Raw genomic sequence first — 19646 nt, 5'->3', positions numbered from 1 at the left:
TCAAGGAAGTACTTCAACTCTCCCAAATCTTTCATCTCAAATTCAGATGCAAGATTTGCCTATAATTTTTAGATTTCTTCTGAATCATCTCTTGTAAGAATCATATCATCCATATAAATAATTAAGTAGTCAATTTGCTAAGCCTACACTTCAGAAACAAAGTATGATCTGAATGACTATGATTCTGGTGATATCTATATTCTTCGTTGCTTGGGTAAACTTGTCAAACCAAGCACAAGACATTTGCTTGAGTCCGTAAGAGACATACGCAATCTGCACATTCTAGTATTACCATTCGCACCATATCCTAGTGGAAAGACCATATACACTTTCTCTTCCAAATTACCATGAAGGATTGCATTCTTCATTCAAATTGTAGTTCAGGGGTCAGACTTTCTTGATTGCCTCATTCTTCAAGAGGCCAATCCATATTTGCAGCTAAGGAAATCAAAATATGTACTGTATTCATCTTTGCTACTGGAGAAGAAGTTTCTTAATAATTTACACTGTACGTTTAAGTGTACCCCTTAGCCACTAACCTTGATTTGTACTTATCCAGAGATCCACCAGCATTGTACTTGATTGTAAAAACCCAAAGAGAACCAACTGGTTTCTTCCCTTTTGGTAACTGCACTATCTCCTAGGTTTTAGTTTTCTGCAAACAGACATCTCTTCATCTATAGCTTATATCCACTTAGAGTCTCGCAGGGCTTCTTCGACCTGAGTTAAAATTTTAATTGATTCCATATGATTTACCAGTGCCCTACGTTTTGGTAAACAGTGCTCATTTGATACGTAATTAGCAATTGGATACTTCACCTTTCCTTCTGTAAAGAACTTGCCGGATCACACCACGATTTTATCTTGCTGGCAATTTATACGTATCAATAAATAATAAAATAAGTTGTTTACCTTGGAAAGAGAACAAATTGTTGTATAAAAAAACAAGTTGTTTACCTTGGAAGGTCACAGTACTCACTGGGTTTCACTCTACATGTGAGGTATTCTTTATGAGGTCTACCATTCTTCAGGCAATCGAATTCTCAACTAATGAATAATGGACATTTTGATGAATCGTAAAGTGAATATGAATTATCAATCATCCAACTTCCTTCAAAATAACCGCATCCATTTTATTACTTTAGTTATTTATCATCGTCTCCATCACCATTACCATGCACATTACGTAGCCAGCTGAGATAGAAGAGAAACAAATGATATCATGAAAATAAACAAGAAGCCATTCTAGAAATTTATTAATGTATTTCAAAACTAGGGGCGAACCGAAAGGTCGCCGCGGGGGGGTGGGGTTCAGCTGACCTTCGACTTCCGGTGAGTCTCTATAGATGACTTGGGTGTTGTGTCTTTGAAAGTTGGAGTTGCCCTTCATATATGCTTTCCAACTACTGGATAAAATATGTTAGAGAGGTGTTGCACATTTACTGTCTAGTCCTAATATTATTTACCTTTGGTTTGTTTGTTGGTTGTTATTATAATTGTACGAAAAAAAAAGAAAGAACGAAGTAAAAGACTATCCAAAAATGCAAAGTAAATGAAATGGTAATCTCATAGAATGAACAAAGCATCATCATTCTTGGACAAACATATTAATGAGATGCAATGAGATCAATCAATTTGTTAGTGTGTTCAAGATAAGTGTGCTCCTTTGTTAAACATTATATGGGAACAACCTTAGAACATGTTAGTTACCCACGCAATTGAGGGCTTAATAGGTGTGCAATATGCTTTTGCAAATGACTCAAGGCCTACCAAAACTCGATAAATTAACGATTTGCATGCTATTTCGATTAAAAAAATTTACACACTGTGCGTGCTATTGTTACTAACCTCCCTAATAATATTTCCTAAATCTGCCACTTTTCAAAACTGAAGGGAAGAAAGGAAATGGATGCCATATATATAGGATTTTGGAAGATTTCCCTCTAAGCTTTATAGGGTTTTAATAACATATTCATAAAAAGCATCAAACAAAATCTAGCTTTTTCATTTTGTCAAAACAAAATTTGGCTGGTAAGGATATTAATATCTAGAAAGTACAGAGTTAGAATCATTCTTAATAAATAATTCGCTACAAAATAATTTTTATGTATAGCCCATTTAATTAAGAATTTAGAGGAGAGAAGGCATGCAAGCATTATTTAAATGACAATCCAAAAATATAAAATGAATTGAACACATGCAACATCACATTATTTAAGTTTCAACTCCATAATTAAATTATGTATGTATAGCAGCCAATCACATAGGTACATTAATTATTTGGCCTAGTCCATAATAAAGCACATGCACTCAAATAAAATAATCAATAAGTAATTATCAACACAAAAACAACAATAAAATCTTATCACATTAAGTGAGGTCGGCTATATGAATCTTAAAATGCCATTTCGCTCAATTTTGTGTCAAGTTTTCTCTTAGCTCCAAGTACTTCATGTTTTTTCTTAGAGTCTCTTTCCAAATCTTTATAGGTCTTTCTCACCCTTTTTACATTGAGTCTTTGTCTCATAATCGAATCTTCTAACCGGAGTATCCGTAGGTCTTCAGTTTACATGTCCAAACTACGTTAACTGATTTATTATCATCTTATTTCAATTGCAGTCACTCATGCTTTACCTCGGATATCCTCGTTCCTAATCATGTCTTTTCTCATGTGCCAACACATCTAAAGAAACATTCTCATCTGCCCCATTTTTTGCATGTGTTGATGCTTGACCATCCAATATTCTGTGCATAAAGCATTGTTGGCTTTGTTGCCGTCTATAAAAAATTTCTTGAGCTTTAGTGGCATACGTCTATTGTAGAACACATTTGATGCACTATTCCACTTCATCCATCCATCTTGTATTCTATGGTTGAGATCTTTATCAAATTTTCCGTTCTTTTGCAAGATAGATCCAAGATAACGCAAGGGCTCACTCTTTGGTACTTTTTGATCTCCAATATGGTGTAAGTTGTGTTATAAATGGTTTTTTATTTATAAGATATACAAGCCCCCAGGGCAAACCAGACGCAAGATCCCATAACCCCTCTTGGAAAAGAAATCTCATAACCAAATAGAACGAGTCTCATGCGAAAGAATCTGCATTCAAACGCGATTATCATAAGGTTTTAAATGGCTACTATTAACAATAATGGTCATCATCAAAACAAATTAAAACAATTTAGTTAATGTGCGTATCTCCGCCTTCCGTGCTCGGTAGCCAAAAGAGTTGCGTAGAATATTTCCTTCTCTAGTGATCAGTAGCCACAAGAGTTGCGTAGAATAGTTCGTTCCAGGTATCAGGCACAGCAGCAAGGCACCAGTGACTACAATCATTTCCTTTCTTTCCATCGATGCCATATGTAGATGGGTGTCCATCTTTTCTCAACTGCGATAGCAACGTTATGTCAAGCAAAATTAGGGGATGTCATGGCAGTCAACACTTGGTTTACCACAGTTGCTGCCGGTGGTGAACCTCCCGGATATATTGAACCTCTTACTGGTTGAGTTTGTCCATTGCAAGTTGCTGAGTCTGACTCATTCCACTCTTTTCCACTGTTCCACCATTAGTATTACTAATTAATTAATTTAATTTTTACCCTTTTCAGGGTGAAATTAAACCAAAATATAATAAAAATAAAAGGAAAAAACTAAAATAAATAGATACTTAGTACTACGGTCTAGTGATATTCCTCTTCACTTATAAGTGAGATGTCTTAGGTTTTATTATTGCCAAAAGATAATTTGAACCACATTATTATGATTAGTTTAGTGTGAGGCTTAATTCACTCCTCCATCTCCTATAGTATATAATATCGTTTGCTAAAAAAAATACTAAAATAAATTGACTGAGTATATGAGAGACTTCGTATAAATTAAATTCATCCATTTTACTGTGGCACATCATTTAGTAGATAAAATTATTAGGTCGAACATTATTGGATGTGATATTTTAATTATTTTCTTACCAGAAGATATAAAAGAGACATCGAGGACATACTTGTAGTGGGTCGGAGAAATCCCTTGAAAGAAAACTTTGGTGTTGCTAAAATCAACATTATAGTCCACCCACTTTGACCAAGTAGTTAATCCCTCCCTAAAAGCAACTAAACGATCCATATCCTTGAGTATCTTACCTCCTGCTTCAATGTAGTCCCATCTGACACTCGTAATACCAAAATGTATCATTAGTGCATGCAAATTGAGGTTTTTAATTTCCAAAATATATTATAACTTGTTCAAAGTAGTAACTTGTTAAAGTAGTATATAGTACTTAATTATAGAAATCTGACAAATTATGTTTAAATTGTATAATTTTGGTGCAATGCTTAATTATTGTTTTTTGAGGTTTCTATATGTAGCATATATCTCACGGTTGTTTGCTTCCTTTATGCAGCCACCAGTGCCAAGTATTAAAGATAAGCATATCGTATCCTCTCCATGCGTCCCCATTCTCAATAGAGTCCAGCTTTAGAACCCTGCCTACTACTGTATTCACTAGGTCCACCAAAAATGCATTGCGAGATAACGTAACCGAAACATCATAATCCTGCAAAATCCAGGGGGTTAATTTTGTGATCACTCCAAAATAATCATTTGGTAATCTTATTATTTGTTTTTTTTTTTTTAAAAAAAAAAAGGTTTCACCATAAAATCAATTGTCAATATGGAAAAAGTAGTCAAATTTCTTATAAGTTCTTGAAAGATTTTTCCTTTCACTAATGTATGATTCTTTTACCTTCACATTCTTAAACGCCCACTCAGATGTGCGAATTTTTAAGCCAAATACGTAGACAACAAGAATTGGTGACAGGGGAGCATGTGTAGCCGTTGGGCTTCACATATAGGCCAACATACTCTGATACCATGAAAAAAGTTGGGGTTTACCGAAAACCATTTGGCAATAAGGGAAGTAGCCCTCTTATAAGCCCCTTGCAAGGTTTATCCTTTAAAATGATGCCAGACTTTTTGTCCTTCACATCCTCACACCGATTCACATGTGACGATTTTTCATGCCAAACAAATGGACAACATAAATTGGATGACATGGAGCATGTGTGGCCGTTGAGCTTCACATGTGGGTTAACCTGCACTGATGATGAAGAAAGTTGAAGTTCCACCATAAAACCAATTGACAACATGGGGAGTAGCCCAACCTTTTATAAACCCTTTCAAGCCAAACATGTGAACAATACATATTAGGTAATGTGGAGCACTTGCGCCCGTTGGGCTTCGTACTTGGACCAGCCTGCTCTGATACCATGAAAAAAGTTGATGTTCTACCATAAAACCAATTAGTAATATGGGAAGTAGTTGAACTTCTTAAATCCCTTACAAAGTTTCTCCTTTTACCGATGTGGGAGTCTTTTACTTTCACATTCTCACAATTTTTTTCTTTAAAGAAAAGTGCATGATAACTATTTTGAATGCACAAAACAATTCTCTTTTAAGATCAATGTTCAATAGTACTTGTCCACGTATACCAGTTAGTGATCAAAAGGCTACATATAAACACTTCGTTTAGGAACCTAATATCTAATCATATATATCGTTGGTAGAAAGTCTTTTGTAACTAGATAGATATATCTGAAAAACTCACAGGCAACGAAAACGTGGAGATGGCTTCTTTCCTTGTTATAGTATAATGTGTTTGCGGCACTGCAGCATACAACATACATGTTAGCGATTGCCACTGATTGAGGCTTAGAGAGTCACCTACGAATAATATCTTTTTCCCCTTTAACCTCCTCAGCATGTCCTCCCCATTGAATCTGTACCATGTATATATGTTGAAAAAAATGAGAAATATGTGATATATCCGAATTCTATCAAGTAATTACATATGCTTATTTAAAAGGGAATTAAAAGGTGCAAGTGTCGGTGCCTTACATTTGTAAATTTTGTGTTTGTGTCGCATTGTGTATATGTGGGTGTTTCAGGTGGTACATGAAACTAATATAGGTTCAATGATCACACGTGCTCCATGTCACTGAATTCGCATTGTCCACAGGTTTGGTTTAAAAATTTGTCATGCATGAGGGGGCATGTTAGGATGTGAAGGTAAAAGAATCCCGCATCAATAAAAAGAGAAACCTTGCAAGCAGGGGCGGATCCACAGTGGGGTCGTCGGGGTCGCACGACCCCTTGGAAACCATGGAAACAACCTTGAAGCTCCCATATGCGACCTCTTAGAGCTGGGGTCGTCGGGGTCGTCGTCAGGAAGAGGAAGAAGAAGACTCGGCAGCGGCAGGAAGAGGAAGAAGAAGCAGCAAGAGCTTGTGACAATAAACACAACTAGTTGAAGTTGATGAGCAACAAGAGCTACTGCAACAAGAGCTACTGCAACGGTTGTGTTTATTGTCATTTTCATTTTTCTTTTTATTCCAGGTTGTCAGCCTGCTCTTTGCATGGTCTTGGCTCTTGGTATGAGTTTTGATCACAAATCAAGAGATGAGTCGGACAACAAATGAGAGTGAAGATGGAGTGCTGTCCAAGGATCAGATTGATTCTCCGTTGATGGATGAGAGTAATGGAGGAAGTGGAAATGGTGGAATGGTTCTAAAGAAAGGGCCATGGACCTCGGCTGAAGATGCAATTTTGGTGGAGTATGTTAAGAAGCATGGGGAGGGAAACTGGAATGCCGTTCAGAAGCACTCAGGCCTGTTCCGTTGTGGCAAAAGCTGCCGGTTGCGATGGGCAAATAACCTAAGGCCGAACCTGAAGAAAGGGGCATTTACTCCTGAAGAAGAACGTCTCATTGTTGAACTCCATGCCAAGATGGGGAACAAATGGGCACGCATGGCTGCACACGTAGTGATTTCTATTCGTTATGTGTGTTCCAGTAGTGATTTCTCTCAATTGGAAGGGATTGGTGATCTTGCAAAAAAAATGGTGGAGACAAGGATGCATCAAGTATTCAATTATGTATATTTGCTCATTACATTGTCTTTAGTTTTACCAGTTGCAACTGCTTCAGTGGAGAGAGCATTTTCTGTCATGAATATTGTTAAGGGTCCACTTAGGAACAAAATGGGAGATCAATGGTTGAGTGATAGCTTGCTTGTTTATATTGAGAGAGATATTTTTGCTTGTATTGAAAATGAAGCTATAATGCTTCGTTTTCAAAATATGAAATCTCGTCGTGGACAATTATAGTTTGTAATATTGTTTCCGCTATGAATTATGAATGAAAGTACTATGATTTCATTTTCAATATGTTTTTCCATCCTAAATTTTTATTTGAACTTTTACACTGCGACCCCTTGAGGTAAGATTCCTGGATCCGCCACTGCTTGCAAGTACTTATAATTATAAATTGAGTTATTTTTCATATTATCAACTAATTTATCAACACATTGGTTCCTTTTATCAACATAAGTAGTTATGGGGCCAATGGTGTCTAATAAGGCTGTTAACCTGAACATTTGATTAAAGAAAATTTTAATTGAATGCCTCAATACTACTAAGCGCAGAGCTAGCCTATTCTGGTTGTGAGGGTTGGGGCACAACTAGGGATGGGCAACGGTTATGGCGGACGAGTAACCGCGGTTATTTACCCATAACCATTTATGTTCATACCCACATAACCGTTTACCCGTTGGATAATTGTATAAACGGTTATACTTATACCCATAACTGTTTACAAACGGTTAACCATACCCATAACCGTGTACTCATTTAACCATAACCGTTTACCTATTTAACCATAAGCATTTACCCGTTTTTGAACCTATTTATCTTTTTTTACCCATTTACCCATTTTTTCACCTGCCAACATGTTTTTTTTTTTTTAACAACTTGAAAATTACAAAAGAAAATTTTGTAATGCTTTTTGTTTTCTAACAATTAAACACCATTATAGGTGCATTTTAGCATGCATTTCCCTATTTTAATTATTTAAGTCCTCATACAATTCTAATAATTGAAATAATAGTTTACGAACAATATTTTTCTGCTACACCCAAGCAAATCTTTAATTTCAAGACCGATACCAAAATTTCAAGAATTCCGAAATAGTTTCAGAATTTTGGGACAAATCGGGAATCCCGAAATTGCTTACTGTAACTCAACCATCGATCCATTCTACAGAAGTTTATCTGATGGATACCACCATACTAGTAAAATGACAAATACATTCATCATTCAATATTGTAGAAAGCATTTTTTCAGTACATTGCCAGGTAATATACCAGACAACACAAAGCATCAAACTTCTTCCAGCCTTAGAAACATATAAACACGGGAAAAAACAAAACTATCAGATACGAATTCAACCACATAACTTCGATGTTAAATTAAATGGGTATAACCAATCCAACGGCCTATAATATTTTTTTTTTAATTTTACATATATTAAATTAAATGGGTAAATGGATATCCGTTATACCCACAGGTAATACCCATAACCGATGGATACACGTTATAACCACGGGTAATACCCATAACCGCCCATTTAAATTTTACGGATAAACGGTTATACCCATAACCGTTTATTCGTCTAAATGGTTACCCATAACTGTAACTGTGAAAGATTGGCAGATAACCGCGATTACCCAAACTCATGGGTATTTTGCCTATCCCTAGGCACAACTACTTCAAGCTTGTATGTGGCTCCACCCATGCTGGCAAGAGAACATTACTCTCTAAACAATCTAACGACTTACAAAGCTCGTATGTACATATATGTAGGATTAAAGAAATTCATATCACGTCAATCTTCAACTGTATCAGTAGAGCTCTACATATATAAAACATGGAAATCGTTACCTTGGGAGTGCACATGCGTCAGGCTTCCATCTATATTTGAGATACTGATCGTCTGGCCGTCCATTTTTCTGGCAATCAAACTCTTCCTCAACGAAAGGGCAGCTCGATGTGTCATAGAGTGGATAGCTATCATCATAAACCCAACTCCCTTGAAAAAAATCACATCCTTTTGCATATGAATAATATTGGCCTTCCAAATGGAGGCATAGAAAAATGAGTAGAGCGGCATAAGAAAAAAAGCCAAAGCCCTGCAACATATTTCCCATAGTTGACAGAGACAGAAATAAAGATGTATGTGTTATGTGTGTGTGTGTGTGTATATATACATTGTGTGTGGTGGCAAATGGATTAGGAATTCAATTTCAGATAGAGTGAAAGATGCAAACAAACGCTAGCTACTGTGCTTTCTGTATGGATGTCATCGATTTGAGTTTGTTGGGTGGGGTGTTTTTTTTCTTTTCGTGTGGGGTTTACTTGGATACAAATACCCATTTTTCTTTCTTGTCCATTTTTTTTGATATAGCTGTTGTTAGTTTGGACGTTTTCTTGACGTGAATTATTTTCCAACAAATTTTTAAAAGAAAAATTAATGAAAATTGTTTGAAAACTTTGAGTTTTAACGATAAGGACAAAATAAAAGATAAAGTGAATAGTACCAGAATTGATTTTTTAATGTAAAAATATGATTTTTCGTTAAAGTGAACAGTACCGAGAACTTTTCGTTAAAGTTTTCATTTTTAAATATTGGCAGATCCTTCTAAGACCATCTCCAAACCTGGGCTAAAAGCCAAATTACTCCCCCAAACACTCTCCAACCCATGTTAAAATTTTGGACTAAAAGCTAAATGTTATTTCTGGGCCAAATACCCCCCCCCAGCTTCCCCCCCAAGTGCGACTGGACTCGCTGGCCTTTGGGCCACTTTCGGCCTGTTCACTCTCCAATGTGCGCCCATGCAGGGCGCCCGCTTTCCTTTCCCGACAGCGTGGGACCCAGCGTCAAGGCCTTGTCGGCCTGTTGCCCGAGCCCAATGGCTCTTTTCCGCATCTGACGGCCATCGTGAAAGGACCATTGGTTGATCCAACGGTCCAGATTCAAATTTTATTTTTAAAAAATATGATATTTTAAAATACATTGAATCCAACGGTTGAGATTGAATAGACTCAAATCTAACGGTAAAAAAAAAGATCTAACGGCCCAAATTAAAATCCAACGGCTAAAATAATTAAATAAATTTATTTAACACAAAATTTACCCAAAAACTCTATAAATACCTATGTATTTGTTCAAACATCCACACAAAATTCAATTTTCTCCTACAATTCTTCCAATTTATCTTTCTATCATTTCTTTCCATTTCCAAATTGTTCAACATGGCAAGAGAGCATGTTAGAGGTCGTAATTAGACCTTTGAGGAAGATGTTTTTTTATGCTTGGCATGGGTTTCTGTTAGTGAAGCAGTTGACACAAATCAAAATAAAAAGGTTTTGTGGGATAAAATCATTTCAAAGTTTCAAGAAAACTGCAACGGCGGCGGGCGGGATGGTGGTGGTGTTTATGATCGGTGGAAGACTATCAACAAAGCATGCACTTTATGGAAGGGAAGCTTAGAGAGAGCCATAGTTGGCATGCCTAGTGGAAGGAGCGCCATAGAAATTGTGAGTTTTTTTCTTGATATTTTATTTGTCATGTACATAATATTATTTTGCAACTAATTATTTTTATGTATTTATTGCATAGGGTGACAAAGCAATGGAGATTTACAAGACAAGAGTAACACCAAAAAATCAAGTTTTTAAGTTGCAATGTGCTTGGGACGTCCTCAAGGATTGTCCAAGGTGGGCAACCGATGCAGACCAACAATGGGGAAGATTATTTCAACGTGAAGCCGCACCGAGAAATGAAGGTGTCGATGAAATGACCCCATCTCCTTCTTTAGCAAGGCCCCCGAGAAGAGATAAGCAAAAGGAAGCAAAGAGAAAAGGGAAGTCCCAAGATTCTACGAGTGGAGACTTTGCTACCGGAATTGCAAAATTGCACGAAACTCATAGCGCTTGCCAAGAAGAAGCGGCCCGATTGCGTTTGCAAATGAAAGAAATCTCGGATAGGGAGGAAAATAGGTTTGAAATTGAATTCATGATGAAGGACCTTAGCAAATACACTCCAGAGAGGAAGAAGTTCTTACGTGATAAGCAAAAGGAAATTATGCGAAAGTCTGCCTCAAGGAGTATGTTTCAAGATGATAAATCCTCTGAACCCTATATCCCAACATTTCAATGAAGTTCATCACCAAGTGAAGATGGTGGATATGATTGTTAAGTTTATGTAGTGTATGAATTATGTGCTTTATTAATTAAGTTTATTAATTGTCGTTTGTATTAAGTTTATGTTGTTTATTATGTTGTTTATTATGTGGTTTATGTACTTTATTAAATTTATGTCTTATTAATTATTGTTTCTATTTAATCTAGATGTCTTCAATAATTATTGTACTTATTATTTCAACCTCCATTCAATAATTCAACCTCCATTCAATAAATTATCCAACGTAGTAGACAAATAACAACATAGTACACTTAAAATTATTACATAAATGCTCAACCAACATCATCAATGTTCACCTTCTCGGCGCCACACATGCTCAACCAAATCCTTGCGGAGTGTGTCATGAATTTGAGGAGCTTGAATTCTATTTAAACGTCTCATATACTCACCCAAGGTGACCCTATCATGTCGGGTCTCATATGTGGTTGGAGCGAGATATTCAACATCTCTTGCAATAGCTCTCGCATGTGTTGGTTGGTCATCATCCACATCTTCGTCTGAATCTTCTTCAATTTCGATGTACTCATCTTCCACAATCATATTGTGCAAAATTATGCACGTCATCATGATTGAATGGAGGTCTTCGGGTTGCCAAAGTCGTGCAGGCCCTCTAACAATGACCTATCGAGCTTGTAAGATCCCAAACGCTCTTTCTACATCCTTCCTATAAGACTCTTGCCTCTGCGAAAATAATTTCTTCTTTGCACTATCGGGATGAGAAAAACTTTTGACAAAGATAGACCAACTAGGATAAATACCATCAGTTAGGTAGTAACCTAGCTCATACCTATTACCATTTACCTTGTATCGAAATTCTGGTGCCCATCCATTCACAACCTCATCGAACAGAGGAGAAGACCAAAGAACGTTGATATCGTTGTTTGATCCGGGAGAGCCGAAGAATGCATGCCAAATCCATGTGTTGTAAGATGCCACAGCCTCCAACACGATGGTTGGCTTGTTATGACGGCCCTTGAATTGGCCAGCCCAACCAGTAGGACAATTCTTCCACTCCCAATGCATACAATCGAGACTTTCTATCATGCCAGGGAAGCCTCTTTTGTCTGCCTTGCGTAGAAGCCTTTTCAAGTCTTCACGAGTTGGCTTGCGGAGGTATGTGGCTCCATAGATGGCTTGAATTGCTTGACAGAAGCGCTTTAGGTTCTCAATAGCAGTACTCTCCGCAAGTCGGCAATATTCGTCAGTTGAGTCAGCAGAGCACCCATTAGCTAGCATTCGAAATGCAAATGTAAGCTTTTGATGAGGTGATAGACTTTGTCGGCCTACGACATCTATCTTCCTTGCAAAGTAGTGGTCATGATTGACAACTGCGTTCAAGATGCCTTCAAAAAGCTCTCTCCTCATCCAAAACCGCCTCCGAAAATTATGAGCAGGAAATCTCGGCCGCTCAATGAAATAATCTTTCATCATTTGGTCATGACACTCTTCTCTATCACGCTGCACGAATGAACGCCCCGTGACAGAACCACGATGGCTAGATTCGCCATGGTGCTCATATTGCATAAACGAGTTTACAAGTTCAGCTTCGGCGTTGATCAGTTCTGATTCCTCAATGTCAAGCCTTGCTTGGTATTGTGCCATCTCCATTGCCCTGTTACGCCTTCTTCTATCACCCATTGATGAGATATTGAGAATTTTTAAGAAACAAAAACTCTTTGAAAGTTGAAAGATTGGTGAATATAGAGGATGATTGAAGGTTGAAAGATTTTGTGATCAACTAATATTGGACCTGTGTTTATATAGAGGATAATTGATGAACGGTTGGTGAAAGTTGAAAGTTTTGTGTTGAACGGTTGGTGAAAGTTGAAAGTTTTGTGTTGAACGGTTGGTGAAAGTTGAAAGTTTGGAGTTGAACGGTTGGTGAAAGATGAACGGTTGATGAAAGTTGAAAGGTTAGTGAAAGTAGCTTGCTTTGTGAAAAATTTAATGATTTTTCAATATTTATCGGAATTTAAATTTTTTTAGATTAAAATGTTCATAAAATTAATTTACAATAATCTACATATTTATTTAAAAAAAATTGATTTAAGAAAAAAAAATAGCCTAAATTCATTTTTAATAATTCCGGGCTAAAATTTTAGGCCAAAAGGGTTGGAGCAGAAAAGATGTTTCTGGGCTAAAAAATTTGGCTTTTAGCCCAAGGGTTGGAGATGGTCTAAAGAAAACCTTGTCTTTTTTTTGTAGAAAACAATGTTCTTTTTCCAGCTTCCAACGGTGTGAAGGGAAATGATCTAGTACCAAATAAAAAAAGGGAACTTTAATGAAAAGTTCTCGGTACTGTTCACTTTAATAAAAATCCATATTTTTACACTAAAAAATCAATCATGGTACTATTCACTTTACCCTTTATTTTATCTTTATCGTTAAAACTCAAAGTTTTCAAACCTTTTTCATTAGTTTTCCTAAAAAAAAAAAAAAAAAGTAAATAGTTGCAATGATTGTCGGCAGCAAATATATATATGAAAAACAAGTGTATTTTCTCGGTGCAGACAAAACTAGTCCACAATAATTTAAGCTCAAGCATGATTTTCCATATCGCAATTCTAACTTGAAAACGACCGCAGAAACTCTTAATTTGATCCACACTAAAAACAAAGAGATGTAAAAATTTGAATATCATTTAAAATCATATCATTTCCTTCTAAGAACTTGTCCAATCTCCATCCTTTCGATGGTTTTCAATAATGAATGTTTTAAAGAATAAAATTGTAGAGAATCTCATTCCAAGTGTCTGGTACTCCACAAAGACACCAATGACTACAATCCATTCCTGTGCGGCCTGCCAACCCATAAGTTGAAGGATGTCCATCCTTGCGCAGGAGTGAGAGGTTTGTTATATCTAGCAATGTCACGGGCTTTTTTATTGTGCTTAACACATTCTTCAGCACACCCAGAGCTGGTGGCAAAGCTCCTGGATAGATCGACCCAAGCAAAGGCTCCTTCTGCCCTACACAATTTCTTGCCCATGGTTCATGCCATTCACTGCCACTAAAATCACAATTAAGAAAAGAAAATAAGAAACTATTAATTTGATTGATGTCTTGGGAACAAACTTCATAAACAAGTTTTCAAAACAAATTATTCGAAAATTATAACAGTGATATCAACTAATTAAAAAAGTTAAAACTATTGTGTTATATATCACCCAAAGATTGAATTCAGTTCATAAAGCTGTTATTTGACACTTCAAACTGATCATTCTAGGTACACTCCTCGTTAATGAAAATATAATGAAATTGCAGTAGAAAGAGTGTTGCGAGTATATGATAACTTTTTTGGAGTGCTGCAATGATGATTAGCTTAGATTAGTAATATTAGGTAAGGAACTCACTTGTAATGAGAGGGAGAAATTCCTTGGAAGAAAACCCTAGACTTCGCTGGATCAATGTTTAAGTCCACCCATGCAGCCCAAGTCACGAGTGCCTTCTGAAAAGCAAGCATGCGGTCAATGTCTTTGCTCCTCTGACCTCCTACTTCAACATAATCCCATCTGCAAAATTATAGTAGTTAATTTGGTATTTACCTTTTAAATACAGTTAAAACTTAATCAAAAGATGATTAAATATTATAGTAAATAATAGTTATAGGCTTTACGGTTGCGAGGGTCCTCTACGATTCCACCAATGCCAAGTGTTGAAGATGAGCATATCAATATCCTTCCATAACTTGCCTCCCACAATTGAATCAAGCTTCAAGACCCTCCCAATATTTTCTCTTACAATATCTACTAGATATACATTGCGGTCTAGCATCACTTTAACTTCATAATCCTGCAGGTATTGATTACAAATTTCACCATGTCATTTACCCGAAAGAAAATTGGGACTGAATCACGTGCTCCGTGTTTGGTAGGATCATGACAAAAGTTCATGTCAAGTAGTTGTCCAAGGGAATTGAAAGGTCAAATTAATTTCAAACGAGACCAAATTAATTAATTTCACGTGAAGTAGTTGGTGGAAATGAAAGTGATGAAAAGTGTAAGGGGGTTTGTAGTCAAATTAGGATTTGATAGTATTTTAATAGACTTTAAAATTCGGGAGTAGTCAATGAGATTTTAAAAGATTTTGAAATCATGGTGTAGTCAAATTAGGATTTTAAAGGATTTAAAAGAATACATCCAAATTCATAGGTAGTTGATTAGGATTTTAAAAAGTCCTCAAAAGTCTAGGTGTAGTGAAAATATCAAGAATTTGCTAGGATTTTAATGGGTGAATGATTTTGATGGATTTGAAAGTATAAATAACAAATGTCATAAACAATCCAACATTCACCCCTAGGATTTCATTTCAAGAACGAAGAATTCTATATGTAGAAGAGGAATAGTCTTCCCCATTTTTGGCCCTACCTGAGAACCCAGTGAGCAGCTCACCATCTATACATAACAGGTTTCCAAATCTGCATTTCTCTTACTTGCTTTCACCACCCCTCACCCCCCCCCCCGGTGACCCACATACTGCCATATTGGATGAACAATCCCACCCACCCACTGCCAAAATGGGTTTGATTTTCGTGCTTTGCCTTTATTGGATGAACAATCCAATGTCGTTGCTGGTAAGGTTGCGATTAAAGCTTGTGAGTGTTTGTTGTTACTCGAATCCAATACAAATCATGGATGCCATTGAATAAGGATGGACAAGTGAGTCACTCTTTGATTACTATGTATGCAAGGTGTGGTGAGTGGGTTTTTGCACGGAAAGTGTTTGATGAAATTATTAAGAGGGATTTGATTTCGTGGAATTCCTTGATTTCTGTGTATTGCAAGATGGGGTGTGCTAGAGATGAAGTGGGGTTGTTCCGGGAAATAAGGGGTGATGGATTTGAGCCTAATGAAACGACTTTGGCAACAGTTCTTGAGTGTGTGGGGACATGGGGGATTTGAGTTTGGGTACTTGTGTGGAGTGTTTTGTAGTTGAGAAGAAACTGGAGATGAATTCATATGTAGGCTACGCGTTGATTGACATGATAAAAGTCCTAAGAAATTAATGAAAAAATCCATAGGAATCTATAAGTGAAATCCATATAAATCTGTCAAAATCCATGTAAGATTGTAGAATCTATTAAAATCTTTTAAAATTTGTTACTTAAAAAAGTCTATTAAAATCCTCTAAAATCCAAGATGACTACACCCCTAAACTGTTAGGATTGATGCTTTGCACTCACCTTACCAAATTTATGTGTGATTTGACTTTACTTAAATTACGTTGGTTATCAACTAAACAGCTATTATCATCTTCTGCTAAAAATTTAAGCGTATTATGTTAATAAATTGTCAGTTTTGACTACATATACAAATAAAAATGTACTATTGAATAATTCTACATATATCCTGACAACAACGTATCAGACTATTTGACAGTAGAATTATTCTCATACAAATAAAAAACAATGGCCAAAACAAAATGTAAACTTGACGTACCATGAATTCGAAGATAGATACATCGTTTACTCTTGTCACATTATACTTAGCAGTTGGTACATTTGAGTGAAGCATGCATGTCAAGGACTGCCATTGATTTCGGCTCAATGAATCTCCAACGAACATGATGCTCTTCCCTCTAAATCTTTCGAAGAAGTCAAGCGCGTCAAATCTGAAAACAAAGTAGTCACAAACTTTAAGCTAGGTTCCCATAGGATAAACTATTATTCAGGCAAAACATGTAAATGCTAGATCAATAATGTTTTCATCCTATCAAATAGTTATGTTATATTACTACAGTATAAAATTATGTTCAGTGTCGATTGACATTTTAAGTACACAATATGCTTATGCATTCAACAAGAGATTTATTATTAGTATTTTAAAAATTTTATTCTACACTCCTTACAAGTGTATTATTTTTTTTAATTATAAAAAATTTGAAATGTAAAATAAGATTTTTGAAATGAGGTGTGATATCCACACACCCATTTTTACTTCTCACACACCTTTGTTAATTTCTATCAATTAGATCTTCTTCATTTCATCCGATCCGACGGCCGAAAATTAGAAGAGTGTGTGAGAAGTAAAAAAAATGTGTGTGGATATCACACCCCTTTTGAAATACTAATAACAATTCACATTATCAATATACTAATAACAACTCCCATAATCCATATAGGCATACAGTTCAATGACAGTGAACTGGCAGAAGGCTGCAGGTTCAATGCATATAGATTTAGCATTGTTTTCTTTCTAGCAGGCTAGGTGATGAAATGTGTAAATTTATTTATTCCAAATGTATTAACACGGAATTAAGAATTAGGATTTCTGTTTACATGGAAATGCCCTAATAAATTTTTTTGAGGGTACAGTAATGTTTAAATTAATCCAAATTGTTTTGTAGTTATCATCAACATTCTTAATAAATCGTTACTTTTATCTTTTTAATAGAAGTTCTAGTATAAAATCTAGTTGTAATTCTCTTCATTTATAAATAAGAGATTTTAAATTTCGTTTCCGCTGATCATGAGTTTGAAATCAATTCCCTTGCCTAAAGTAAAAGCAGTTCTTCACCAAGAGTTTACTGAACTCCCGCTCTCCACCCATTTTCTTTATATCAGATCTCCCTCCCCCTCCTCTCTCTCTCTCTCTCTCTCTCTCTCTCTCTCTCTCTCTCACACACACATTTAGGTCCAAAACAATAAGCTGTAGTAAAATCATCCTAGCTCTTTCTCTGAACCTAATCACATGATAATTTTATTTTATATCAAACACGAATAACTCACATGACAACAATATGGCACCACCGAATCCCGTGAGCTCTAACACGTCTTTAATAAATAATTTGATTAATTGTCACATGAGTAGAGGTCATATCATATGAGTGGGTGGGTGGACTAGAAAAGTAAAGAAATAATCTAATAATTCTATCACCATCTGTGCCATTGCATTGCCAAGACAATCACAGCTCACACAAACCAAAAGGTGTAAGTGTCACCGATGAAAGGCTGCAACCACCGACATTTCCATGCAGCCAAACATTATATTTCTCAGGAAAATCATTGGGGGAGAGTCGCTTTATGTATTCACAGGGGCCACGGTCCCTTTGCCACAAATTTTGTTTTAAACAAAACATTGATTTACTCTGTTCACAGGATGTTTCCCCCCAGGAAGTATATAAATTAAGTTCATGTGTTTCAAATGTAAAAAAGGGACACATACAACTAGATCTAAATTTACTTTTCATATTTCGAAAAAATTACCAAAACAAGTCATTTTCAAATGTAAACATTGTAATTCATGTCTCCAAAATAAACAGAAAAATTTATAAATTTCATGTATTTCTATTTTTTGTCACATAAAATTTGAACTTAATATCTCTACTCTTGTTCCATAAGGATTATTGCTATATACCAATTAGTGAAAAAGTTTCCCCTAGTTTTGGTCCACCAGAAATTACAGGGCCACACTGGCAAAAAGAGTAAAACTGGTCCATATCTCATGAATGCACTTACATAGGAAAAAGATATATAGGATGAACCAAGCCAACAACTAGGAAAACAATAAGCAATAATATTGCAGCAACAGAAAGCATTATAATAAGTAGAACAAGAGAAATCACTGAGAGAGAGAGAGAGAGGTGTGCACCTTGCTAAATCACAGTCATGTGGTTGCCATCTGTATTTGGTGTATATCTGGTCGGGACGGCCATTCTTTTGGCAGGTAAACTCGTTCTCAATGAAGGGGCATGAGGAAGGATTGTAGAGGGGGTAGGACTGGTCCAAAACCCATCTCCCTTTGAAGAAATCACACGACGATGACGATGATATTGATTCATCACTTCTTGCACCATTTGCTAATACAACCGCTTGGTAATCACAAACAACAAGGAGGAGGAGAACAGCTGCACTCCTAGCGCAAAAACTACTATGAACCCAGAAACCCATGAGTCCTTTTCTATAGTGAGAAAGAGAGAGTGAGAGAGAGGGGTTTATAAGAAATGATAATGGGATTATAAACTCTTCTATCTTCTCCTTATCTCTTATTTCTACTATATTTATATGTCTTGTCTGTATATACGTGAGAGAGAGGATGGAAACTTATTGAGAAATTCAAATGATTTCCTTATGATACTTTCCCTCGTTAGACTTCAATCAACATCAATAAGGGAGAGCATCATGGGATGATTACTTAATTTGTACCAAATTACCAATTAGCTATGCAGTAGGGATTCTTGTAATTATATACACCGGAATTCTAGTACAATCAAAATTAATGCAATTGAAGTAAATTTCAAAGCTTCCAAACCTACATTTAAGATGGTATCAGAGTCCCTCCTTGGCATAGATGTGGGTTCGGTACGGTTATCGTACTAAACCCCTTATATTAATTACCATACCAAGTTTTTGATATGACAAAATTCATTACTATTACCATGCTAAAATATGGGTATATCAAATTTCGGTATGCAAAAATTTTCGGTTGGCATGTTATAGTAATGGCAATGTCATTCTTTTAAAGGAAAACTAATGAAAAACGCTTCAAAACTTTGAGTTTTAACCAAAAATCATCATATAACTTTATTTAATGATAATGACAAGAGAAATATAAAAACA

The 19646-nt window shown here is 36.0% G+C and overlaps 3 protein-coding genes and 1 pseudogene across 4 annotated transcripts; 1 reads left to right on the top strand and 3 right to left on the bottom strand.

The window, feature by feature from the left end:
• Positions 1-3086: 3086 nt before the first annotated feature.
• LOC103451697 (protein trichome birefringence-like 37) lies at positions 3087-9100 on the bottom strand (annotated as a pseudogene).
• A 1038-nt stretch (positions 9101-10138) lies between these two features.
• On the top strand, positions 10139-11045 carry LOC139189548 (uncharacterized). Its single transcript, XM_070808522.1, has 3 exons — positions 10139-10153; positions 10250-10423; positions 10506-11045. The coding sequence occupies exons 1-3, from the start codon at positions 10139-10141 to the stop codon at positions 11043-11045; spliced, it is 729 nt and encodes a 242-aa protein (XP_070664623.1).
• A 666-nt stretch (positions 11046-11711) lies between these two features.
• LOC103413514 (uncharacterized) lies at positions 11712-12728 on the bottom strand. The gene has a single exon (XM_029089457.1). The coding sequence runs from the start codon at positions 12726-12728 to the stop codon at positions 11712-11714; it is 1017 nt and encodes a 338-aa protein (XP_028945290.1).
• Positions 12729-13711: 983 nt separating this feature from the next.
• LOC103408060 (protein trichome birefringence-like 41) lies at positions 13712-19219 on the bottom strand. Of its 2 annotated transcripts, none has more exons than XM_029089109.2 (5): positions 18679-19219; positions 16528-16699; positions 14706-14881; positions 14443-14601; positions 13712-14099 (listed from the first exon to the last, which is right to left on the bottom strand). In XM_029089109.2, exons 1-5 carry the CDS (start codon positions 18975-18977, stop codon positions 13805-13807), a joined length of 1101 nt encoding a protein of 366 aa, XP_028944942.1. In that variant the 5' UTR covers positions 18978-19219; the 3' UTR covers positions 13712-13804. The 2 variants fall into 2 exon arrangements, with proteins under 2 accessions (XP_028944942.1, XP_070664802.1); XM_070808701.1 differs by having other exon boundaries at positions 13712-14093.
• Positions 19220-19646: the final 427 nt, after the last annotated feature.

This window comes from Malus domestica, chromosome 11 (genome assembly GCF_042453785.1).
Source record: "Malus domestica chromosome 11, GDT2T_hap1".
Lineage (NCBI taxonomy): Eukaryota > Viridiplantae > Streptophyta > Magnoliopsida > Rosales > Rosaceae > Malus > Malus domestica.
The sequence above is the reverse complement of the archived record's forward strand: the minus strand, read 5'-3'. Positions and strand labels throughout refer to the sequence as shown.